This window comes from Zea mays, chromosome 7, assembly GCF_902167145.1.
Source record: "Zea mays cultivar B73 chromosome 7, Zm-B73-REFERENCE-NAM-5.0, whole genome shotgun sequence".
NCBI lineage: Eukaryota > Viridiplantae > Streptophyta > Magnoliopsida > Poales > Poaceae > Zea > Zea mays.
The window spans coordinates 549,884-575,793 of NC_050102.1; the positions used below are offsets into that span (position 1 = coordinate 549,884).

Sequence of the window (25,910 nt, forward strand, 5' to 3'; positions counted from 1 at the left end):
ATTTCTGTACCATGAGTCATCATATGTGTGAGACTTGATTCTAGCATACATGTGAGTCACGCGCGGATTTAGCCCCTTAAATCTGGGTGTGACACATGCTAGACCAAAGTATATTGATTTGGTTATCATTTTGTTCAAGAAAGAGCTTTTAGAAGAATGCTTGAGATTGTCAGGTGGCAGACATATTTACTAAAGCTTACACACAACACAAGTGGAATCAAGTTTAGTCTGTCGGTGATTTTCCCTAGCGTCTCTGTACTTTTATCAACATTTTTATGTCCTCTATTGAGATCAATTATCACTAGGTAGGTGCTCGTGCGTTGCGACGGCACATAAATTGTTGAGGGAGATCTATGGCTGCTCGTCTAAGTCGATGACACGCTATCGTTGTTGCTAGGCACCATCATCCGAATAAGGATATAAGTATCCGAATAGGAAGGAGCGTGAAGTTCTACATAAAACCGAACAAGTGTTTGGCGGCTTCTATCTTGCGAAACACGATAGAGATCCTCTTGCATGGACGACAAAGATAACATTAATTAATTAAAAACATACAAGATCCTCTTGCCAAAATAGGTTGAAACCAATAGCTAATCGAAATGCTTTTTTGCAGATTATTCTGGACTGGATTATTCCCATCCACTCTCATTTGTACTAAAAACAGAAGCTGGATCAGAGCAGCTTATTTTGACAGTGCTTTTACTCTATTTGTGTAGCTTATCTAAGAAGCACCTCCCAGATAAACCTATATTTACAATTAAATCTTAAGAGAAAGTAGATTATAGAGTTTTCAATCACAGTCCTTTTACTCTGATCTTCACATGCAAGCTAATCTTCACATCTTCATGGTAACTTTTAGCAATAAAGCTGTCAACCTGAAATGCTTCTGAGGGGGGCCTGGAATCACGAAATAGTTACCAGAATCAAATGCAGCATACATCAGCTGCAGGGAAATATTTAATTATAATTTTTGGTCAGAGGTTCTTCATCCATATGACAATGACTCAATGATTGTTGAAATAACAATCAGATCAGAAGTAAATACCAGTAATATATAGTTTGGGAAAACTATAACATTTGTCCTGCTGAATACATCTTTCCAAGCTTTTATGAGCTGAATCATTCCACTCACATTATATTCTTTAGCACGATGTGCAAGAGAATATTCATGCACAACCCAAATGATAGGTATAGATTTTAAAGGCTCATGCATAAGACTGTAGAAAGCCACAGACACATGGTCCAAATCAAACATCTGACATTGAGAAAGTATTCTATCAATTTCAAACAGAACAAACTATGGTCATACAATTCTAGGTATCTGATAATACCTTGAGAATACTGGTCTTGCCTCAATAGAATTGACAAGTATGACATCATAGCTGCAGAAATAATGCAAACAAACCTGATGAGAATTGAGATAAAATTGAGTTGAATCACACATCAGTCAATAAGGCAACATATGAGTTGTTTTATACCTCTAGAACCGCCAATGTCGTTGGCGATGGAGAGGACAAAGCCAGCGAGGTTAGTGCCAAGCAGCATGCGCCCCTCACGAGCGCAACAGCGGAGAGAAGCGCTACGTGGAGGATCACTTCGACCATCATATCACCCTCGAGCCCAATGAAACGCAACGGGATGACACTCCTGAGGACGATGACCGTCACCAGGGCAGCGGCCTTGCACCCATCATCATCACCCACTGGCGCTCCCACCGCCACTTACTGAATCTCATTGTAATCCGTGGGTTAAACAATGAAATCATACATGATTAAACAAAAGTGATTTCCACGTACGCACAGTTACATAAAAACAAGAATATATATCCTCGGCATGATATACCACAAATCATTTGCACAAATGAATACCACCACAGCTATAGATAGACAAATCACACATTACAATCCATCAGATTTTTGTCGCCTCTTGCAACAATACAAAAGTTGTTTGATAACATTATAGTGTGCAACGATTACATAGAAATAAACAACATATGTATTCTCGACATCAATATATCACAAATCATCTGCACAAATGAATGCCACCACAACTATAGACAGACAGATCACACCCTACAATCCACTGGATTTTTCCCTTCCCTATGCGTCCAATGTAATACAACAATAATATAGGCTTGATATGGCAATACACCTATGCGACCTGTGTGATGGCCGATCCGGTCGATCAGATGGTCACCTTGGTCCAAAGAGCTCCATGGCTTCTACACCAAGCGAGCATTCGTCCGCTGCAAAATCCATGTACTTTTGAAGTAGGAGCTCCGATGAGACGAACTCTAGCGTGTCTACGTTCTACGACACCTCCCATCTCTGTGTGAGCCCGTCTCCTTCCACCTGATCACCTCGAACATTCTAGGCCAGTGAGACAAGTGGTACTGACTCAACCCTGTCCTAGTTGCTACCCAGGCCTTTGTCCACCAAAGAAAGGTAGCTGCTTTTCTTTATGAAGTTTCTTAACCTGGAAACATGGTCGTGGCAAGAACTCTCAAGAGACTAAACTGAAGGGCAAAGCAAAACAAGGTATAAAATATAATAAAGGAAACATAGGCAATTTTCATCTAAATGTTTTAAAGAAAATCTGAAATTGGATAAGTAAACACAAGATGCATGCTTACCTAGTCGAGCATTCCACCTTTCTGATTTGCTACTCTTCCAAAATCCAACGCCTTCTGACCAATGATCAACTTGACTAACAGAACCCCAAATCCAAACACATCATATACTTCTTTGATGACTGGCCAATGAAAGTTGAAACATGATAGTACGGAAAATGAAATCCTTCAGTCACTCATAGCTTCCTCAAGCATAGCTTCTTCTATGACCTTGTCATTGGCACGTCCACTGGATCATTATCTCATGAAAGTTGATGCACTCCTGTTTCAACACTCCTATAACAAGAAATAGACTGTTTCAATTAATTGACCATATCCTTAACTGATGTTTCTCGTAAGTATATAACACCAAAAAAGAACATACATTCTCCTCCGGATCCCATTATAAACTTGGCAAGTAATAAGACTGAAGGATTTTGTTTTTTAATAAGGCTGAAAGACATGTTTCCATAGCAGCAAGCCAACAATCCAGTTAACAAAATCTTGAATGTAGCGTGAAGTTACTATTTCTTGAAATGATGTTTTCTTTCTTAAATGTTCAGTATGTATTATCTATGGGGAAATCCATAAAATTGCTAGCAAGTATTGTTGAACTTAAAAGATTGGCACATTAGGTTGTAGACAAAGGAGTTATGTTACCAGCTGGGATCAGAAGTATGATGGCATTGGAGCAGTTAGAAGGTGTTGATGTCTTCAAGCAAACAAATGTCTTTGCCCAAGAACTTGGCCATCTCACATATCTTAGGAGAATAAGCTTCTTTTTGCGTCATAAGGATCCCAAGGAATTTGATACAGTGGGAAGCGAAGATTTGAGGTTTCCATATGACCACAAAGACAGAACCTAAGAGAAACATTTGGCCAAGTTGTTTACTAAATAAACATTCAAATCAAGTACATAAAACATAGAGTACGTCACTTGAAGACCATGGTTGTTATAGAAATTCCTCAAACTACTAAGCTAATGAGGAAATCCAAGATGAATCAGGATGAATAAAGAATTCCATATCCCAAAGTCATTAACTGTAATATGAATTATATGTAGCTTCAAGCTAAAATAAATAGTATGGTAGCAACTAAAGAAAAATAGAATCAGCCAAAACTGAAATACTAACATCCAACTAAAGAAAAATAGAATCAGCCAAGTTGTTTACCAAGATTTAATTGAAACTAAATGCATGCTGAGATTGACTGCATGCTCGTATTTCTATCTCCAAAAGATAGAACAATAATAATACATTTAGTTCAAAATACAGCAAGACATTTAGTTCTAGTTTTAGCTCGTGGCCGTTTACAAGATGACTTATTGTACCTTATTTCCACTGACCCTCTTTTGCACAAATAAATCTAAATGATCTCAGTATTCCAATAGATTTTCTTTTGTTTGCATCTCTCTTTCTAACCTCAAAACCGTGTTAATCCATATGTATTCCAAAACTTCCAAGCCTCTACCTCATCCTGAAACTTCATGCCAATTTCAGGCACCATAACAGGAAGTACGCCATGTCTAAAACATTAAGAGCAGGGTCTCAATTTTCCTTATGAGCGATAAAAAAATAGAAGAACAACAAACATGTGAGTTCTATCTTTGACATGCTGCCTCCAGGATCATCTCCTACCTCTCCATTCTTAACAAGAGGTGTATATTGTCTAAAAACAGATAACAAGCTAGCAGCTTAGCAGTTTGCACAATATTATTGTTCTTCGTAAACTATCAAAAATCAGAAGAAGAATAAGTATGGGTGTTGTATTATTTACCTTTTGTCTTCTTGATAATTCTTGTTCGGATCTTCTTCCAATAGGGATGTCTGCACATCTATGGCTGCTCGTACACCACCAAGTCTGAGCGAAGATGCGTGGATCGGATTCCGCCGCCGCAGAGACCATGAGGCAGAGAGGGAGTTCCGTTTCAGTTCTTTGATTCTTTCGGAGGAAAAGGGAAAGGGTCCAGGAAAGCAAAAGGAGAGCGTGCGCAGGCACGCACCTGGGTTCTCGGCGTCAAGGACGGCGGCCATGACGCGGTCGGACGCGGCGTCCTGCGCGGGGCCCTAGTCCGTCCACGCGTCCTCGCCATAATGCAGGTCCGTGAACAGGGCCACTTTGAACACTCCTCCTGGCCCGAACCACAGCGGCGGCCGCCCCTTGGCGTCCGCGTGCTCCGTCGCCGGCCGCAGCGCGGCCACCGTGATCGCCAGTGCGGCGGCGAGCAGGGCGGGCGCGAGGCTGCGCCACCACTTGCATAGCGCGGATTTGCTCGACGGCTTGGGCGGTGTGGTCCTGGGAGCGTCGGAGTCGAAGGGAGGTGGGCGACATTCACTGTGGGACTCGCCTGGTTGACGGGAGATGGAGACGGGATCTACGTGGATTTGCTCGACGGGTTGCGCCAGCCATCGGGGCGCGTCCAAGGAGGATTTGGCGCAGGGGCGGGCGTTGCGGGCGCGGATGGAAAGGATTGCGCGCTGGCGATGGCAGGCAGCGGATTGCGCGTGGAGACCTTCCATCGGTGAGTAGGGGCGTGGCGGCAGATTTGGCGCAGGGGCGGCGGATTTGGCGCGGGCGCGGATGGAAAGGTCTGCGCGCTGGCGGATTGCACGTGGAGAATAGAGCGGCAGGCGGCGGACCTTCCATCGGCGAGCAGGGGCGTGGCGGTGGATTTGGCGCAGGGGCAGCGGATTTGGCGCGTGCGCGGATGGAAAGGTCTGCGCGCTGGCGGATTGCGCGGGCGGCGGATTGCGCGCGGCAGGCAGAACAGAGCGGCGGGCAGAACAGAGCGCGTGTGGACGCCTACAGTAACAACATATAGAGTAGGAGAGACCAAGTTGTTTACCAAGATTTAATTGAAACTAAATGCATGCTGAGATTGACTGCATGCTCGTATTTCTATCTCCAAAAGATAGAACAATAATAATACATTTAGTTCAAAATACAGCAAGACATTTAGTTCTAGTTTTAGCTCGTGGCCGTTTACAAGATGACTTATTTTACCTTATTTCCACTGACCCTCTTTTGCACAAATAAATCTAAATGATCTCAGTATTCCAATAGATTTTCTTTTGTTTGCATCTCTCATTCTAACCTCAAAACCGTGTTACCATATGTATTCCAAAACTTCCAAGCCTCTACCTCATCCTGAAACTTCATGCCAATTTCAGGCACCATAACAGGAAGTACGCCATGTCTAAAACATCAAGAGCAGGGTCTCAATTTTCCTTATGAGCGATAAAAAAATAGAAGAACAACAAACATGTGAGTTCTATCTTTGACATGCTGCCTCCAGGATCATCTCCTACCTCTCCATTCTTAACAAGAGGTGTATATTGTCTAAAAATAGATAACAAGCTAGCAGCTTAGCAGTTTGCACAATATTATTGTTCTTCATAAACTATCAAAAATCAGAAGAAGAATAAGTATGGGTGTTGTATTATTTACCTTTTGTCTTCTTGATAATTCTTGTTCGGATCTTCTTCCAATAGGGATGTCTGCACATCTATGGCTGCTCGTACACCACCAAGTCTGAGCGAAGATGCGTGGATCGGATTCCGCCGCCGCAGAGACCATGAGGTAGAGAGGGAGTTCCGTTTCAGTTCTTTGATTCTTTCGGAGGAAAAGGGAAAGGGTCCAGGAAAGCAAAAGGAGAGCGTGCGCAGGCACGCACCTGGGTTCTCGGCGTCGAGGACGGCGGCCATGACGCGGTCGGACGCGGCGTCCTGCGCGGGGCCCCAGTCCGTCCACGCGTCCTCGCCATAATGCAGGTCCGCGAACAGGGCCACTTTGAACACTCCTCCTGGCCAGAACCACAGCGGCGGCCGCCCCTTGGCGTCCGCGTGCTCCGTCGCCGGCCGCAGCGCGGCCACCGTGATCGCCAGTGCGGCGGCGAGCAGGGCGGGCGCGAGGCTGCGCCACCACTTGCACAACGCGGATTTGCTCGACGGCTTGGGCGGTGTGGTCCTGGGAGCGTCGGAGTCGAAGGGAGGTGGGCGACATTCACGGCGGGACTCGCCTGGTTGACGGGAGATGGAGACGGGATCTACGCGGATTTGCTCGACGGGTTGCGCCAGCCGTCGGGGCGCGTCCAAGGAGGATTTGGCGCAGGGGCGGGCGTTGCGGGCGCGGATGGAAAGGATTGCGCGCTGGCGATGGCAGGCGGCGGATTGCGCGTGGAGACCTTCCATCGGCGAGTAGTGGCGTGGCGGCAGATTTGGCGCAAGGGCGGCGGATTTGGCGCGGGCGCGGATGGAAAGGTCTGCGCGCTGGCGGATTGCGCGTGGAGAATAGAGCGGCAGGCGGCGGACCTTCCATCGGCGAGCAGGGCGTGGCGGTGGATTTGGCGCAGGGGCGGCGGTTTTGGCGCGGGCGCGGATGGAAAGGTCTGCGCGCTGGCGGATTGCGCGGGCGGCGGATTGCACGCGGCAGGCAGAACAGAGCGTGTGTGGACGTCTACAGTAACAACATATAGAGTAGGAGAGCTACTTTTCTTCGTTTTAGACATGGATCCTGATGGACACTATTGTAACATCGACATAGTTAATTAATCTCAGTAATTAATACCCTGTCTGTCTTGATTAGCCTGAGAGACCACAAACTTGCCACTTTTTTTTTGAAAGAATGTTAGGTGCTTTAATTGTGCCTTTCGTTCTCACACAGCAGCAGATCAGCAGAGAGCAAAAGGCAGCGTTCACCTATCGACCATCGTTTGGTGAGCTAACCATACCCATACTTGCCACTACACACTAGAGCTGAGATAGATGACACTAGCTAGGAGACAACTAGAGCATCTCTATCCAATCCTCAAGGAAAAAAGTGGCAAATATACAATTTCCTCAAAAGAGCCCAACAGGGCCCGAACAAATTTTCCAGGCCGGCCCATTAAAGTTGCAATGCCACGCAGCACAACTAGCCCAAATGGACCATGGATGTTTTGCAAAATAACCCTCCTTACTACCTGTATTCCGCATGGAGTCTATCGTGTCCTCCTCCCCGCCGCTAGCAGTAGCCGCTGATGTAGCCTCCATAGTCACACGCCGCCCTCACGCGGCACCCTCTTCAGAACTCGCCGCCTCCATGCTCCCTTCCGACCGCGCGCACGTCTCTTCCGTCCGTTTCGACGCCGTCCTAAAAGATCATATCAATAAGCTGATAAAGCTTTGATGTGCCTGAGCATCAGATCTGTTTATCTATTAGTTGAGTTCTTCAGATCATGGATGCTGTTGTACACTGTTATTTCAGAGCCTCATTGCTCAGAATATGGAGATTATCTGATCCTCATTGTATTAATATAAAGACCCATGTCATTTCCTATGTACGTTATGAAGGCCCATGTTAGTTCAACTTCATGCTACTTGGAAGGAACTACTCCCTGCATCCTGTAATGTAGTGTATTCTAGAGATTTTTGAGACTAATTAAGAGGAAATACAGACACATAAACTTAATTTCCTAATAAGATGTTACCATCAGTGTGATTAATGGAGTTTGGTTGATAAATTGCAAGTACCGATATAATACATACCAAATTTGTGCTATAATTCAATGCAAAACTGCCTCTTACCCCCCTAAAACTCCTTACATTTGGGTACACTTTTCGAATGCTTGAATGCACTAGATTACAGGACCGAGGGAGTAAATCATTATTATACTCTGTAGAGTATGTCATTTTACCTAGTAGTTTCTTTCATTATGAATGTCTGAGTAATGGCTATGTGGCTGTTGATGAAAGGTGCTTCATTGCTTGAATTCAATATTGGAAGGCTATCTTTATTCATAGTAGGTGCTTGTGGAACTGTTAGTATTTTTACCATTTTCTATGAATTTTGCTTGCAGATTTCATGTGAAGTAGCCTCATCCACATATATTGTCTTATTTGAATGAAGTTCCACTCAAAAAACAATACTGTTTCGTCAGTCAGGGTACATATTGGAACACTATTTCGTGTATATTCCAAGTTACTCTGTAAATTACAAAGCCGCGGCCAAAATCATTTATAAGTTTGTTGTAAGTTCTATAGGCATATAAACAATACTGAAATGTATTCGGTACTGGTTAATTGAATCTTCTCAAATGCTTTCTATGACCTGATAAATGCAGGCTGTTGTGCTTTTCTGACCGAGCTTGTGGCAAGATTCTGAACGACCTACTGTCTGTTGCTGCTGGTGCTTCCATATGTTCCTCTGACGTTCAGATATTGAGTAAAGGAGGATGACAGACACCCTCATTGTTAAGTTATTCCCTTAATTTTATGTGTACAACGGTACAAAAAAATCTAGATTAGGGGTCCGACGTCCCCCTAACATTATTATATTTAAGAAGATGGGCCCACCGAAACCTGCCAGGGCCAGACGTCACCCAAGGGATGCCACACAGCCTCATTGGTATTTTTCTACACGATATTTAGTTCTAGTAACATTTAGTTTGTGCCTATAATATTGCTGCACATGCATTATATTCTAGGCTAATTTGTATTTGCAAATAGAGGGATCAGTATGGGCTTTCAATCTACTTCTTTGTCAGTTTTTCCTGTTTGAGAAAGTATTCAAGACAAGTTCGAATTCTATATAGACAGGCAGATAATAGTTATGGAAAAGCTTTCGGTATTAGGTACAACTAGACTTGTTTTGGTATGGGTGTACCAACATATCATTTTTTTAGAGAGAGAGGTGGACCAAATGAATCAACTACAAGTAGGAATCAACATGATTAACATGTTTCAGACTGACAGGGAGAAGAAGTCTTTTAACTTTATTGACGTTTTCCAAGACCTGCCTGGCCAATTAAGCCTCTTAATAAGGCTGTGTCAATTGATCCCTATCAGCTTATGTAATGCCAGAAGAAAAGACAAGAGGCTCTCAAAGGAAGAGAGCACTATATTATATAGTCAACCAACCATCACAACTCACCTAACATATGTGTGCCTTTACCAATAAAAGTTGAGTAGGCAATGCAACATGGGTGTATTCAGAACAATACCTACTATATATGTATATGTACTACTTGTCTTGTGCATTAGTAGTATTCAGTGCTAGTGATGCAATTGATGTAGACTATTGGCCTTAACAAACAATTGTGATGGCAAACAAATATACAAGGAACCTGCAATATATTAATGTGTTGACTTGTTGCAAGATTGATTCAGAACCCAGCTAACTTTTTTTCTTGAAGTTTAACCAGCCAGCTCCAACTTTACAGATAATCAATTATATAGTTAACTCATTATTACCTGATTCACCTCTTTCCCAAGTGGCATAGGATCTGCAGGCGCCAACTGATTTCATAGAACCCCCCCCCCCCCCCCCCAAGGTTATGGAACAGGAGGCCTTGAAACACAGGTATACTGGTAGCTTGTCAATGATTACTTTGTTGAGACTTGTTAGCATTGCCAGTTATCAACTACCCATCAATCTTTGTTTTTCTGTATACTATACTGTTAATTTTCTGTAGAAGACGTCCTCTGCACTTGTGAGAATGGATGTCATCTTCAATTTAATAGAAAAGTCAAAGGTCTCAAGGCAGCTCATGCCCAGGCAGTGAGAAGGGACCAACAGGGACCCAATTGCCTTCCCGCTCAGCCAAGCTTTTATTGGCACCACTTCTAGGCTCTGATCTCTTGTATTCTCTGCTTCTTCTACAGGTCCATCATATTCTTGTTTCAGGTCTGATTAAACCCTGATATGCTACAATCCAACCTTGTCTAGCATATATTTTGTGTGTCTCATACTCGATTTTTTTCTTATGTCATAAGGTCCAAATCGCCGTCTTTGTTTGTTCTTGCAGTAATTTCTTCTCCTTTTTCAGTTCACCTTTTTTTGTGAATAAAAAGAACCTCAAATTCATAGATCACAAGATGTTCATTGATTTTCCTAAAAGATGATCAATCTGCTCTTTTCACTTTGAACTTTTAAATTTTGGGAGTGAATTTGTTCTGCTTGTCTTCTGATGGCTGAGTCATAAACCTGCAGCCCCAGGTCTTCAGCTTCAAAGCTTCACTCTCCAGACTTAAGGAGTTGCTTTCAGGATGTTGCCTCTTGAAAATGAGATTGACCACTGAAGTTGCTTGATTTTATTCTTGCAAGGAGGTTAAGTGAGGGGAATTAAGGAGAATTAGGAGAGTTATGGGAGTTGTGCTTCTGGGTTTCTTGGGCCAGCTAATCGAACGGCGAGCTTCTCTGCGGTGGAAGCAAGCGGGGAGAGCATCTTACCGCTGCAGCTAGAGCCTCCTGAACTGTATTACTTCCTGCTAACTGTATACATAATTCTCCTAGTTTATTCATGTACCTTTATGCATGAAATTTTAGCTGGGATGAGCACACATATCATACAATTGTTACAAGGCCTGTGTTCTGATGGTTTATGGAGGTATGGTGTCTTCTGGTCATTCAAAAGTGAGACGAATGGGTGGTAAGTCTATTTTTTGTTTATGTGTCACAACACTATTGAACTAGTATTCATGAAAATTCAAAGAAAATAAAGTAACTTCGATTCTTATATCAAGCCAAAGAGTAACTAGTGTCCAGCATACGATCTTCAAGTATGCTCAAGTACTTTCCACAACATAGTCATTGTTTTAACTAGAACTGCCATGGTTGAAACTGAATGAGAACATTAGCCAGAAGTCTATACTAGAAGTTGGCATGGATGAGCACAAACTTAGTATTGAGAAATTGCTCTTTGTTCAACAAAGTTTGTTGTATATCTTCATCTCACACTTTTATAAATGGTAAATATGTTTCGTAGGATCTTGACTTGGGGTGATGGATATGTCAATAAAATGATAGAAGACTGGCAAATGGGAGATCTATCTGCTAGCCCCACTGTTCGTAAGAATCAGACAATACCTTCTTCGTGGTGCAAGAAAAGCTATCCATTTTGCCCCATTGAGGCAGCACTGATGAGAATGCCTAGCCATTTGTACCCTCTTGGAGAAGGGTAAGCATGCTTGCATACTACCAAGTTTCTTTCAGTTAATGTTGAATGCACACGTTTGTGACTAATTATATTTGTCCAAGTTCTGCGGTTACTGTATGTAACATTTCCAAGTTCCAACTTTGTTAGGATTATTGGTAAAGTAGCACTTACAGGACAACATTGCTGGATTTCTGCCAATGAGCTTTGTTCAACAGCTATGCATAAGGTGAATTGATTTACAGTTAGCTGTCCATAACTATTTTACAGTTATGTATGCATAGCACATGATGTGGTTTCATCACTTATCTTTTCAGTACCAAGAAGACTGGCAGCTGCAGTTTGCAGCGGGAATCAAGGTAACCGACACAGACTTATATTCTTCAGTCAACATAGACAATTATGCCTGTATTTGCTGGGGCATCCTTTAGTGCTTTTATTTTCTTAAGAGAAACCTGTTTTTTTTCTTTTGTTATCTAATTTTTTTACCACAATAAGTGCTTCTGACGTCCTCTGTGACAAGAGGGTGACACAAAAGCTTAAAGGTGAATTCTGTAGGACAGTGATTCGTCCAACGATGTTATTCAGTGCTGAATGTTGGCTAACAAAAAGACGACATGTTCTTCAACTGAGTGTAGTAGAGATACATATGTTGTGTTAGTTTTGTGGGCACACAAGAAGGAATAGAGTCCGAAACGAAGATATTCAGGTGTCACACCCGGATTTAAGGGATAAAGCCGGGTGCGTCTCATATGTGCGCCAAAGAAGAACATCACATATAATGACAAAGTGTATAGAGATAAATGTTAAAAGTATCATTATTACATAGCGGAATTCTTACAAAAATAAATGATAACAATAAAACGAACTAAATAATTATTCCTTGGCGTCATCAAGCTGACTGGAAGACGCCACTTAGATAAGTTCATACTCCTCGTTGTAGGGCTTCTCTCGGATCACCTGCTCTTCACCTGTGGAGGGTTTATATATCGCAAGAGTGAGCTCACAAAAAATCATAGCTCAACAAATTGTGGGGAATAATGTGCATGAACTCACCAAAGGTAGGAGTTCATGTGAAGTGTAAGGCTGATCAATAAATAATGGTTAAAGCTGAGCATTGCTTTTAATGAGTTGGTCAAATTTTATTAGTCGTTATTAAATGTAAGTAAATACCAAACCAGAGTAATAATAGATCAAATTAATAATAAACCACAATGCGATGCAAATGACAAACTGAATTTAATTCCATAAGTTACTCATGTGAGGGTCCGAGTTGCTCATGACCGTGGGCACGACTGATATATTAGTTTTACACTCTGCAGAGGCTGCGCATCTTTACCACAAGTCATGTTACCCATCTGCCAAGGGGTCATGAATCCCATACACCTCTACCAAGGAAGCGAGGCAGGGTAACACTACGAGCTCTTTACAAAGTTTCACTAGCTTCAGAAAACCCGCAACAGTTTCTAGGAAGGCAATGCAGGGATCCCCCGTCTGACCGCCATCGCAGCAAAATCAACTCGAGAACCTCCCTACACCAACCACTCCCCTACTGCCCTTGCCCCTTTCGGGTAAGGTAGTCATCCACTAGCTTTCCTAATTAGTTAGCCAAGAGCGTCCCATACCACCCTTGTGGTAGCACTGTTTTCCCGGGTGGTTCTCCATGTTCCAATTAACATAATGATCTTACCATGAACAGTAAATAACAAATTGATAATAAAAACATGATCATGAATAATGTGTATCTCAATACTCAAAACCACGTAAAGCAATAGCAGGTACTACCCAAAAGTTCAGTGGTAAACAAGGTATAAAGATAACCAAACCGGGGTGACCTATTGGGTCCCATCAAAATTAATCTATGCAGATCATAATGATTAATAGGAACATTATTGGGTAAATAGAAGTGATCAAGGGCACAACTTGCCTTCAACGAGCTCCTGCCCAGCAATTTCCTCCTGTTGAACACCTGGGTCCTCGGTCACTTGCTCGTCTACTCACAACAATACAAACAAACACGGTATAGGAGAAATTAACATCACACCAAACAGCAGAGCAGAATGCATGATAATATTCTACGTGGCGTAATGAGATCGTAAGAACAAGAATCACTAAATTCGGAGTTACGATTATCGAGTTATGATTTTCTGAAATTATTAAGTGATTGCTATATATTAAACCAAATGAATAAATTTGATCTATGTTTCATGACTAAACAGAGTTACCAGGTGATAGACAATATTAATACAAAATTATTGCAACTGGAATGGATTAAAAAGGATTCAAGATGAATTTTCTATGAATTATGATTCTGGAATTATTTTAGTACAAGAAAGGTAATTTCTATATTATTTTTCCCAATTTTCCTCGGTCACTGGACTGGGCGCACTATTATACTAAAGCTCAGGGTCATTTTATAAAAATCAGGGCCATTCTGCAATGGTTTTAACCCTAACCCGGACTGCGGGTTGATTCCTATAAAGTTCAGGGGTTCATATGAAAATTTGTATTCGCGAAGGGGTACGGGTTTATATGCGTCGCCCGATCAAGATCCTACGGCTCCGATTCAATCACCCGAGGGGGTACGCTTGATCTAACCTTGATCGCACATTGGCCGATCTACGGCCAAGATCCAATGGCCCGAATCGGAAGTACTCGACTTAATCACATCCGTCTATTTAGATCGAACGACCCACACCCATCTCCCACCTTCGGACGCCGACACGGCAGCGACGCGCAACCGTCGAGCGACCACGCCGGCGAGCACGCGGCTCCCTGACCCAGCGCCCCAACTGTACCGCCACCACAAGTAACGCGACGCGAAGTTTATAACAAACTAGGGTATGGCGTCTTACCGGGGTTGCGGGGGTGCCCAAACTGGTCCACGGGGTGGGAAAGCTCCGCGCTGCCACCCAATTCCGGTGAAGAATCTCCACCAGACCACGACGTTCCGTGCCAAATCGAGGGTTGATATGCTTTCCTATCGCGCTCGCGAAGCTCCCAAACCTCCACCCGGACTGCAAGCGGTCGTGTAAGCACCCGATGGCGGCGGCCACTACTCCCTTACCGCCTATGCGTTGGTAATGGCGTTTTGCCCAGGTAGAGCCAGGCCCTCCCGGCTTGCACATATATATCCCCGGAAGAACCAGGCCACATGATTTAACAACCCCGCGCGATGCTACGATCGGGTCAGATGGCGAGATTCGTGGGCGCGACATATGCGCAGGGCGGCCACAAATCCGCAGGTGGTTCGGCCATGGGTGAGAAGATAAGGCTGATCGAGTGGTCCCACGCGTCAGTGACTTGTCGTGAACCTGGCAACACGGGCCCGCAAGTCAGCGTGTGAATAAGTCCCAGTCGGGCCACACATAGGGGAAAAGGGCCGGCGGGGAAAGTGTTGAAGCTGGGCCGTGAGGGGGAGTGGGGAAAAAACGGCCCAGGTGTAGTTTTGTTCCTTTTCTTTTCGTTCTTCCTTTTTTTCCTCTTGATTTCTTTTCTTTTTATTTTTAACTTTCAAATTTGAATTCAAATTTTATTGTGAATCTTTCACTTAGATGAAATGTCTACATCAACTACCAAGGGAAATGATATCTTTATTTATATATGAATTCTCCTTCATGTTGTATATTATTGCCCCTTTTTCCTCTCTTTTCTTTCTATGCCATTTCCATTTTTAAATCCTAATTTCAATTAGGTGTTAATCCAAATTTCAATATTTTTATATTTTTGTTATTATTATTATTATTATTATTATTATTATTAAATGCACAACAAACAAACTCCAACATGATGCATGTTTTATTAGAGAATTATTCACTTTAAATATGTTCCCTAATAATTCTCATGAATAAAAAAACAATACACATAAAGGTTCATCCTTCTTTTATATCCCAAAAGTTGGGTATTACATCAGGATAGGGTCGGGGTGGCACCAATTGAGGGAAAATTGATTCAACATCGTCTGAGATGGTTTGGACATGCCCAAAGGAGACCTCTCGAGCCGGTGCATAGAGGGGTTTTAGAACAGGTTGATAATGTAAAAAAGGTAGAGGTCGACCTAAAATTACTTGGGACGAGACACTGAGACATCTTAAGGAGCGGAATATCTTTAAGGAATTAGCTAAGGATAGGTGCGCTTGGAAACTAGCAATCAACGTGCCTAAACCAAGATCTTTGTCTCTTTCTGTTTACCTTTAACTATACTGTCTGTCTTTTACCCTTTCGGTGTTTTTTCCTATCCTTGTTTCTTGTGGGTTTCATCTTTGGCCTAGCCCAACTTGCTTGGGACAAAATGCTATGTTGTTGTTGTTGTAAAGGCTTCCCCGACTGTTTTCAGTCAAAAAGATTATTTCCTGTATTAAACAGATGCAAGGCAAACATCCTGCTTGACTAAGCTGATGGTCATTGTTTCTTACCTGTAGACGGTTCTGCTTGTACCAGTGGTTCCTCACGGGGTTCTTCAGCTGGGCTCTTTAGATACGGTATGCTCAACTTGATTAATGTTTTTTTTGACATGATTAGTTTTTGCTAGCCAACGTGTTGTCTCATTACATTGTCCTGCTCCCATCAAATGTGGAATAGCATAACTTTAGAGAGCCTGAATCATTGCATTGCTGCATAATTGTTATGTTTACTTCATAATAATGTTTTTTTTTTCAAATTCCCTTCAGGTTTTCGAAAGTGCAGTGTTGGTGGCACTCATAAAGGACATGTTTCATAAGATTTGTGATGCTTCGGTTTCTCATGCTTCTTTATCCACTGGGTCTGCCTACTCAAATAATTTGAGTCTACCAACTGCAACCCTATCAATCAATCATCCAGATGTTAACTTGATATATAGTTCTGCTCAGATCGTGAATGCTGATCACCACAGTTTAACACATCCCTTCAGTACATCGGAAATTCCAATACTAGAAGACATCACTATAGGTTCTTACAGAACTATTCCAACAGGTTGGCCTAATGGACTGTTGGGCGATAATGGCACCATTGGGCATGAATATTTTGAAGGCTTTTCTCTGACAGATATGGCACATTGGAACCAAGAGAATACTCATGGCAGCACTATTGTTGTAAATGATGGTGCAATGCTTTCGAATACTTCAATTCATTCAGAGTTTCACGGAGATGTCATGGTAATGTCCAGGGAAGAACATGAGCTCTTCACGTGGCGTTGTAGGCTGAAACAAGAACCTACAAGCCCTGCTCTCCCTCAACTGAATGACAACAGTGCTGATCTTTATGTGCAGCTTGAAACCAACAATTATGCGGAATTGTTACTAGACACAATAATCTACCAGACTGGTCATACATCAAACATTGAATCTGCTCCCTCAGCTGAGTCTCCAATTTCATGCAAAACACAAGTTAAAAAAGATCATTCATTGAGGGTCGATGAATCGCCAATTTCTGATATCCCAGGTCGTCAAGACCTTTCACCTATATCCATAAATGAAGGGTTTATAAGTTGTGCAATGACTGATGGACGTGTGGAAATCAACAAGACCATACCTGAAGAATGCTTAGTTGAAAATACGCACAGGATAAATTCAGCTGAAATCAAAAGAAGATGCAGAAAAGTTGAGCTCCAGAGACCAAGACCAAGGGACAGGCAATTAATTCAAGATAGGATGAAGGGGTTGAGGGAGCTTATTCCAAATGCATCAAAGGTTCAGTTCCTAACATTTTTTGTTTGGAGCCTCCTTAAAGTTATGTTTGTTTGGCAAAAATCAAGGGGCAAGTGTTGATTACATCTTGTTTGATAAACAGTGCAGCATTGATGCTCTACTGGACAAAACCATAGCATACATGCTGTTCCTGCAAAGTGTATCCGAGAAAGCTGAGAAGGTAAGCTTTTTTTGGATTTAATTATAACAGTTAAGAAAGCAGTATTTGATAGACGAGTCAGAAAATCCATGTGATATTTGTGCAGACCTCACCAGCTTTATCTTCATACAACATTGGTTGTACGGCTATCTTACTTTTTCAAATTCAACATTTATCTACTTTACTGCCTATAGAAACCTGGCTAGGATTATGTAACAGAAATAAATGAATATGTTTAGCCTTTTATGAGGTTTTATTACAATTAACTATTCAATCTTCTGCTGGTAAGCGGAGGTGTCCCATGCCTTATTTCTGCTTTGCCGTGACGCTGAGACAGATTCAGAATACATTGGAAGACAAGGAATCCCACGATGAGACAAAGAAGCAACTTGAAAGGTGCCCACTAAGAGTGGAAGAGCTTAACCAGCCTGGCCATCTTCTCATCGAGGTAAGTAATGGAACTGGCATGCTGCATGCCATTGTTTTTAAGGCGTCGTCTAGACGTCCAGGCGGTGAGCCAACGCCTAGAAATCCTAGGTGCCTTGCTCACGTAGGCGCCGTCTAGACGTCCAGGCGGCGGTCCAACGCCTTGTCTCGCATTACGCTTTAAAATCACTGCTGCATGCATCCGTTTTGTAGCTGCATGATTCAAGGTCGTTTCGTGATTCGTTATTTGCTTGCTTCATCCTCATCCAGATGTTGTGCGAGGACTATGAAGTCTTTCTTGAGATGGCACACGTGCTGAAGGGTCTTAAGGTGAGCATACTGAAAGGAGTGCTGGAGTATCGTTCCGACAAGTTTTGTGCTCGCTTTGTCATCGAGGTACGTGAAATCAACCTTTCGTTTTGAACCCATTATCAAAGATCCAGTGCATCAAGATCTGTTTTATTGTATCTCAAGCAGGGTTCGGATGGTTTCAACCAGATGCAGATTCTGTGCCCGCTGATGCATCTCCTGCGCAGGAGATGAAGTTTGTGTGTCGTTGAAATGTTACCGAGACTCTTCTTACTCTCTGTTTGCTTTGGCATAAATGTACAGCAAAATAATGGATGGATGCATTTTTTTTAGATCCCAGCGAGACTGGAATGTTGCTATATATATATCCATATTCAATCGTGAACAGCAAACAATTCAATCGTGATTCAGCTTCATGTCTTTAGCACCACTTCATACACAGACCATCAAACTAAGGAACATCATATACACAGACCATCAAACTAAGGAACATCATAAAATTAAGGCTATGAGTTTCCCCCTAAACTTACTACCTCAAAGATCTGTGCATCCGAAGCAGATTGTCGTCGGTTCATGACACCAAGGGACTGTTTGTTTTGGTTTTTTCTGACAATTTTTTCTGAGAATCCGGCTGTACTCTGTGAGAAGAATCTAAGTATCGTAAATATTACGTGCGGAGAAAGATGCACAGGTCTATAGGGTTTAGGATCTAGGAAGTGACGGATTCTTCCTACTGCGACGGTTCGACCAATTGTATGTTCACGTTGATTTTGGATGATTTCACTAAAGTGGTTCTCATAGAAACAGATTAAAAGCTAGGCGTTTGGCAGTTCGCAATAGCTTCTGGTGATGGCTCCCCCGTGATTCTCATAGAAGCAGGTTAAAGATCGACTCATAGAAGCAGGTTAAAGATTGACGGCTTGACGCGCGCCCCCCTACGTGGCTCCGTCCGACACGTGGCTCCCTCGTGCCTGCCCAACAAAGCGGACCGAGCCAGCTTGCCCAACCGACCGACAGAGCCGCCCCCGTGCCTGCCTAGCCGGTCGACCGAGTCGCCCCCGCACCCAAGAGTCGTGCCGAGCCATCTCACCTAAATTGACTTAATGTTTAAATGATTTAATGTAGCCTAAAATGACTTAAACGTTACTTAGACATGGGGATGACTTAAAGCTATATAGAATGACTTAAATGTTGTTTGTACGCTAGAATAACTTGATATTTTCTGGAATGACTGAACCAATAACATAATAAATGTATGAGAAAACCAAGGAAAAAATGGTTGAAACAATAATAACTTAATGCTTTCTGAAAAATGACTTAATATTTATGTCACTTATACTTTGGAATGACCTAAAATTACCTAGAACTTAAATGTTGTCTGGATGCTAGAATGACTTAATATTTTCTGAAATGACTTAATATTTTCTGGAATGACTGAACCAATGACATAAGAAATGTATGGGGAAACCCAGAAAAAATGGCTGAAAACAATAATAACTTAATGTTTTCTAAAAAATGATTTAATATTTATGTTACCTAGACTTTGGAATGACTTAAACCTACATAAAATGACTTAAATATTGTCTGGACACTATAATGACTTAATATTTTCTGTAATAATTGAACCAATAACATAAGAAATATCCGAGAAAACCCACAAAAATGACTGAAAACAATAACTAACTTAATGTTTTCTGAAAAATGATTTAATATTTTCTGGAATGATTTAATGTTGATTAGAATGACTTAATATATATAGTGAGGGGATATTGTGAGCCCTATGCTTCTAATAGGTACAGGAAGCCCCATCCACCCCTAGATCGCACCCAACAACTAGGTGCATGCGGTCTGGTGCGTCCCTGCCATGCACCAGGTCAAACCTCCCCACATACGTGCATCAGCTAAACCCCCGGTCCAACACCCAACCCCCTACGTGGAATACACTCCATAATTTTGGTTCTGTTTTTTTGTACAAATGTCGTAAATAGTTCACACAAATAGCGTAAAAAGTTCATAGAGATAACATAAAACCACGCACATCCACTAGACCACGTCCATACGCGCAGGCACATGCATGCAGATCCTATTTTTATGATAGATCCGATAAATATGGCAGATCGTGTGAGTTTCTATTGCATGTGCGCAAATTTTAGATGATGTTTTCGTTTCCAATACATACGAGCAAAAAATGAATGTCTACATAAATATAGGATCGCTACAACAACCATGCATGTATGCTCGTTATATCCAATTTATGATATATACAGATACTAATTATACTACACAATGTAGGTATTTATGCAATTCGGTACACTTCATAAAAATCTGTTTCCTATTGCATGCACACAAATTTAGAATGATAGGAATGTGTGATGAAAGAAAATGAATTGGCATTAATAGAAATAAAAATCTTATTTAAATGATTTATTTCCTCCATAAATATAGGATCGATCCAACAACCATGCACTTAGGATCATTAGAACCAATTTATGGTATATACTGATAGTAATTACGCTACACAGTGTAGGTATTTATGAAATGCGGCACACTGCGTAAAAATTTGGCATGCGGTTCATTGGTGAACGCTTCTCCATGTTCGAGCATAAAAACCTTCAGTTTTGAGCGTAAAAACGATACTTATGAGTGTAAATACTGATCCAACATGAAAGCCGTTGAAAACCTCTTGATGTTGGCATAGATATATATACAAAGTGGCATAAAAATATGTACACGATTGTATGTCGTCCCTCCACCAGGAACATGCATTTAGGCGCGTCCCCTACCAGACGCATGCATGTGGTCCTATTTTTATGACAGATCTGAACAATATGGCAACCATTAGGCACATGTATGTGGTTCCTATTTTTATACAGATCAAAATTATGACAGGTCTTGAAAGTTTCCATTGCATGCGCACAAATTCTGAATGATATTTTCGTTCTCACACCATACACGAAAAAGTTGGATGCTGATATTGCACAAAGCATAAATCTTTATAGAAAGTTGCATAAATACCTACATCGTACATCATAATTAATGAAAAAAAAATCCTAGTATGGGATCAACCAACAATCGCATATATAGACCAAAGGATTGGAGGAGGTCATCGCCGGAGGACGCACCGAGGCCAGCAGATCGGAGGAGTTGGTCACTGAAGGGCGCGGAAACCGCTGTGCGGATGTAAACCCCAAATGGGATCTCTAATTACATTAATTATCTATGAAATAATATTAGTGTTTTATTATAGAGGTATGACCCTTTTAAATAAAGATAGGGTCCTTAATTGTTGTATGATCAACTTTTGATTAAGTTTATGTGTGATGAAGCATTCAACTATTTAGAAGAAAATAATAATAAATAAATATATGATTTCCATCATTTTGGATTCTTGTTTGTGCACATTTGAAGTTGGCACTCCTACCTGATTTTGGATTAGAAACATGAAGGAATAGTGAAAAGAAAAAAAGGAAAGACAAAGAAATAGAAATAATAAAAGGAAAAGAAAAGAAGACCTCAAAACCCATCTTGGGCCAGAAGTTGAACCCTCTGGCCCATGCCGGCCAACTCTCCCGCGGCCCAGCCTCTCTATTCCCCTGCCTGGGTCAATTCATCTTCGCCACCGCTCGGCCCAAACCCGAGGCTGTGCGCGTTGCCTTGTCTCGCTGACGTGTGGGACCCACTCCCTCCCACTGTTCATCTTCCCGGCGTGGGCGCAACAAACCCGACCGCCATTGCCTCCGCTTGTGCCGTGCTAGTTGGGCCCGTCTCGATTCTAGGGCGGCAGTTAGGATATGGGTGTGGGATATAAGCACTAGGATAGCGTCACCTTGTCATTCCATTGTACTACGGTCTACAGACCCGAACCCCCATCACCGAGCCGAGAGAGAGGGAGTCGCCTCGAAGAAGACCGCTCTCCCGTCACCGTTGAACCTCAGAGTGCGGACCCGGTGGTTTGACATCGTCCGCTGATCGTGTGCAACGGCGCAATCTCGTTCGAAGGTGGGCGGTGAAGCACAAATTCGTCGTCGAAGCTGTCTCTCGACCGCGGCAGCGCCTTGCACCTTGGTTAGGCCTCGCAGCCATTTGGAACACCTGTAAGACCACCACGTTGGTATTCATCACCCTCTTTTATACGTGTAGAACCCACCTAGGTAATGTGTGGGTCGTCATAGTAGCGGGTGCGGACCGCTCCGGCGGTGCGCCACCATGGGTCATGGGCGGCGCTGCCGGGGTCATCTGTTGGCTGACAGGGATGGGCCCTAGTCGTGGATCTATGCGTGGGCGGCTGTGATTGATTAGATAAGTTAGTTCGGGTTCGTTGAATCATGGGCATCGATCCGGAATTGTGCGGCTCATGCTTGATCGAGGGTGTAGCGGGTCTTCGGTCGTTGGATCTGGATCCAAGGCCCTACGTCACGTACCCCTTCGGAGTAGATTGGACGATCGATCTCCCTTCGTACCCCTTCGACCAGGGAAATAAGCTAAAGAATCCCTCAAGTTTTAATAAATTAACCCGCCATCCACACAGAGACAGAGATTAGAGCGCATAGGTCCTAGAATTTACACATAGCCCCCTGAAAAACTTCAAAATAGTACACGTAGTACAATTTGGATCTCGGATTTAATAAATTAAATCAGAAAATGATTTTTATGAATTAACTAAACCCTAAAACTTCGTAAATCCATAACTTCTTTGTTTTAAACCCAAATTGATCCATTCCAATTGCATTGAACTCATATTATTATTTTTATCGTTTAGTAACCTTATTTTATTATGTAACATGTAGTTAAAATCATACACTCATCTTGTTTTATGTTTAACAACTAGATAATCCGAAAATCATAACTCTTAAACCGTAACTCCGAATTTAGTGGTTCTCGAACCTAGGATCTTGTTACGATGCATAGATCATTATTATGCATTATGTTCTCCTGTTTGATGTAATGTTAATTTCTCCTATGCCATGTATGTTTGTATTGTTGCAAGTAGATGAGCAAGTAATTGAGGAGCCCAGAAATCAACAGGTAGAAGATACTAAGCAGGAGCTCATTGAAGGCAAGTTGTGCCCTTGACCACTTTTCTTTACCCAATAATGTACTCTATAATCATTGTGGCATGTTTAGGTTTAATTTTGATGGGACCTAATAGGTCACCCTAGCTAGTTTGGTCTACTTTATACCTTGATTACCATTGAACTTTTGGGTAGTTCTGCTATTGCTCTACGTGGTTTTGGGTGTTAAGATACATTTGACACATGATCATTCTTTATTATTATTGTTGATTATTTATTGTTCATAATAAGATTACTGTGTTAATTGGAACATGGAGAACCACCCGGGAAAATAGTGCTACCACAAGGGTGGAATGGGACACCCTTGGCCAAGTAATTAGGAAAACTAGAGAGAGACTACCTTACCTGAAAGGGGCAAGTGGGGAGGCGTCGCTGCAGAGTATAGGAAGGTTCTCGGGTCGGACTGTCTGTTTAGCTTTCCGGATGAGGGATTCCTATGCTTCCTTCTTCTTGAATCCGTAGCAGGTTTTCTTGAACTAGTGGAACTTAAGAAAGGCCTCATAGTGCTACCCTGCCTTGTCTCCTCAGTAGAGATGAATGGAACTTCTAGACCCCTTGGCAAATGGGTTGCATGGCTTGTGGGTAAAGATGTGTGTCACACCCAGGCTCTAGGGGCACCAAAACCTGGGCGCTAAATACATCACCAAGTGTGCTGGGACCAAGTCTCACATATGATAACTCATGGTACAAAAACGAATGTCACATCATCTATATATAATGGAGTTCTGTACAAAATAGTTAAATAATTACATCATGCGAAGACAATGATCTAGCAACACAAAGTTGACTGGGAGACGACAACCTAGACCACTCACGAACTCATCACAGCATCCTTCATGCGCCTCATCCAGCGGTACCTGCTCTTGACCTATGGGGGGTGTGAGACAGCAAGGGTGAGCTCACATATGTTCATCGCTCAACAAGTTGTGGGGAATAATGTGCATGAACTCACCAAAAGTGGGAGCTCATGTGAAGTGTAAGGCTTACCAAAGAGGATGGTTGAAGCTAAGCATAGCTTTTAAAGTTGGTCAAAATTTTATTAGTAGTTACTAAGTATAAGTAGATACCAAAGCAGAGTAATAATAGATCAAAATTAATAATAAACCACAATGCGATGCAAATGACAAATTGAATTTAATTCCATAAATTAATCATGCGTGAGTCCTGAGCTGCTCATGACCGCGAGCACGACTAGTATACCAGTTTTACACTCTACAGAGGTTGCGCCCTTTACCCACTTCCAAGGTGAATGGCTAGGGATCCACTACGAGGCCTTTACAAAGTTCCACTAGCTTCAGAAAACTCGCTACAGTTTCTAGGAAGAGCAATGCAGGAATCCCCCGTCTAACCGCCATCGTAGCAAAATCAACCCAAGAACCTCCCTACATGCCTACTCCCCTACTGCCCTTGCCCCTTTCGGGTAAGGTAGTCCTCCACTAGCTTTCCTAATTAGTCAGCCAAGGGCGTTCCATTCCACCCTTGTGGTGGCATGCGTTTCTCAAGTTAAGCTCCATGTTCCAATTCACACAATAATCTTGTCATTAACAATAATTAAAACAACAATATAATTGGAACATGATCATAATATAATATTAATCCCAAAACCAGATAGAGCAATAGCATAACTACCCAAAAGTTCAGTGGTAAACAAGGTATGAGATAAACAAGTCTAGGGAAACCTATTAGGTCCCATCAGATTAACCTGAGCATGTCATAGTGATTAACAGTAACAATATTGGGTAAATAAAAGTGATCAAGGGCACAACTTGCCTGGGACTTGAGATTCCAGGTACCAGGATGATCTCCAGATTCTCGTGACCTCACTACTAGTTATAGCAATACAAACAAAGATAGTACATGCAAAATTAACATCACACCAAACATAAGAACAAACTGCATAATAATAATCTACGCATTGTACCGAGAATCTAGGTTCGAGAACCACGAAAATTGGGGTTACAGTAAAAAAGATGTAGTATTCCAAAGTTTTAGGTGATTAAAAAGTAATTATTTTATTCTCTATTGATTAATACAAGTCAGAAAGGTTATGACAATGTTGGAACTTGCTCTCCAGTGCAAGGTGATCCAACGGGGGTGTGAAGTGACGTAAACAGGGTTTTCGCCCGAGATGGCAATAGCTCTGTTAATCTAGCCTCTCAAGGGCGCTGTGCGGGGGTATTTATAGGTATCCGGGTGCCCAGCGTCCCGTGTTAAGGACGCATGTGCCCTCAGACACCTAGGTTATCCCCAGAATATTCTCGTAAAGCGGGGTTACAGACCGTAATTACAGGGAGGCCTTTACAAATTAGGCCCGTAACGCGCAACGGCCACGCAGGGCCTGTTACAATGGGCCGGATCACACACGGGCCTCCATTCTGGACGAGGTCGCAGGATGAGACGACCTCGTCGCGGGTCTTCGTCCGGCGGCGTATGAGACGAAGGGTAAGTCTGCCCGTTGTCTTGTCACCGTTGGTGCAGCGAGTACGGTGAAGGCCTCGAGCGAAGGGTGGCGTCTTCGCCTTCGCCCCAACATTTGCCCTCCGAGGGACCAGTTCGAATAAGTCACCTGGTGCCGAAGACGTCGCTAGATGGCGGAGACGCTGCCCTCGCTTGAAGTGGTTCCGCGGGGGTTTTTGACATGACCGTTGATTGACGCCGTACTGTTGGATTGCGGGTTTCCCGAAGCGCCGCGCCCTGTGTATAAAAGGGGACGGGGGCGGCACGTTTTGAACTTTATCTTTCCGCGCTCCGCGAAAAC

General features: G+C 42.7%; 2 protein-coding genes across 9 annotated transcripts; one reads left to right on the plus strand and one right to left on the minus strand.

The window, feature by feature from the left end:
- Positions 1 to 749: 749 nt before the first annotated feature.
- LOC103631853 (uncharacterized) lies at positions 750 to 7,105 on the minus strand. Of its 4 annotated transcripts, none has more exons than XR_004851308.1 (7): positions 6,282 to 7,063; positions 4,611 to 6,139; positions 4,385 to 4,468; positions 3,269 to 3,470; positions 2,633 to 2,905; positions 1,479 to 2,475; positions 750 to 1,382 (listed from the first exon to the last, which is right to left on the minus strand). XR_004851308.1 is itself a non-coding variant. In XM_023300665.1 (3 exons), the coding sequence occupies exons 1-2, from the start codon at positions 6,796 to 6,798 to the stop codon at positions 6,114 to 6,116; spliced, it is 543 nt and encodes a 180-aa protein (XP_023156433.1). In that variant the 5' UTR covers positions 6,799 to 7,105; the 3' UTR covers positions 5,519 to 5,947; positions 6,056 to 6,113. The 4 variants fall into 4 exon arrangements, 1 of the variants encoding a protein (XP_023156433.1); XR_002263874.3 differs by lacking the exon at positions 6,282 to 7,063 and having other exon boundaries at positions 751 to 1,382; positions 4,611 to 5,804; positions 6,056 to 6,258; XR_002748895.2 differs by lacking the exon at positions 6,282 to 7,063 and having other exon boundaries at positions 751 to 1,382; positions 4,611 to 5,947; positions 6,056 to 6,258.
- A 472-nt stretch (positions 7,106 to 7,577) lies between these two features.
- LOC103631852 (transcription factor EMB1444) lies at positions 7,578 to 18,496 on the plus strand. 5 transcript variants are annotated; one of them, XM_035960780.1, is made up of 13 exons: positions 7,578 to 8,615; positions 8,709 to 9,946; positions 10,059 to 10,270; positions 10,577 to 11,015; positions 11,352 to 11,543; positions 11,670 to 11,748; positions 11,837 to 11,878; positions 15,941 to 16,000; positions 16,190 to 17,188; positions 17,289 to 17,366; positions 17,683 to 17,793; positions 18,042 to 18,167; positions 18,249 to 18,496. In XM_035960780.1, the coding sequence occupies exons 4-13, from the start codon at positions 10,897 to 10,899 to the stop codon at positions 18,312 to 18,314; spliced, it is 1,872 nt and encodes a 623-aa protein (XP_035816673.1). In that variant the 5' UTR covers positions 7,578 to 8,615; positions 8,709 to 9,946; positions 10,059 to 10,270; positions 10,577 to 10,896; the 3' UTR covers positions 18,315 to 18,496. The 5 variants fall into 5 exon arrangements, with proteins under 5 accessions (XP_035816673.1, XP_008651893.1, XP_035816675.1 ...); XM_035960781.1 differs by having other exon boundaries at positions 7,587 to 7,806; positions 8,445 to 8,615; positions 8,709 to 10,270; XM_035960783.1 differs by having other exon boundaries at positions 7,587 to 7,806; positions 8,445 to 8,530; positions 8,709 to 10,270.
- The last annotated feature ends 7,414 nt before the right edge of the window (positions 18,497 to 25,910 follow it).

What these genes read in the sequence shown, in the direction of transcription:
- LOC103631853 (XM_023300665.1), bottom strand. Translation starts at nt 6,798, where the DNA reads ATGGAAGGTCTCCACGCGCAATCCGCCGCCTGCCATCGCCAGCGCGCA. An exon ending in CCTCGACGCCGAGAACCCAG is followed by an intron (nt 6,140 to 6,281) that starts GTGCGTGCCTGC and finishes ATCTTCGCTCAG; the next exon opens with ACTTGGTGGTGTACGAGCAG.
- LOC103631852 (XM_035960780.1), top strand. Translation starts at nt 10,897, where the DNA reads ATGCATGAAATTTTAGCTGGGATGAGCACACATATCATACAATTGTTA. An exon ending in GTTCAACAGCTATGCATAAG is followed by an intron (nt 11,749 to 11,836) that starts GTGAATTGATTT and finishes TTATCTTTTCAG; the next exon opens with TACCAAGAAGACTGGCAGCT. An exon ending in AGTTTGCAGCGGGAATCAAG is followed by an intron (nt 11,879 to 15,940) that starts GTAACCGACACA and finishes TCTTACCTGTAG; the next exon opens with ACGGTTCTGCTTGTACCAGT.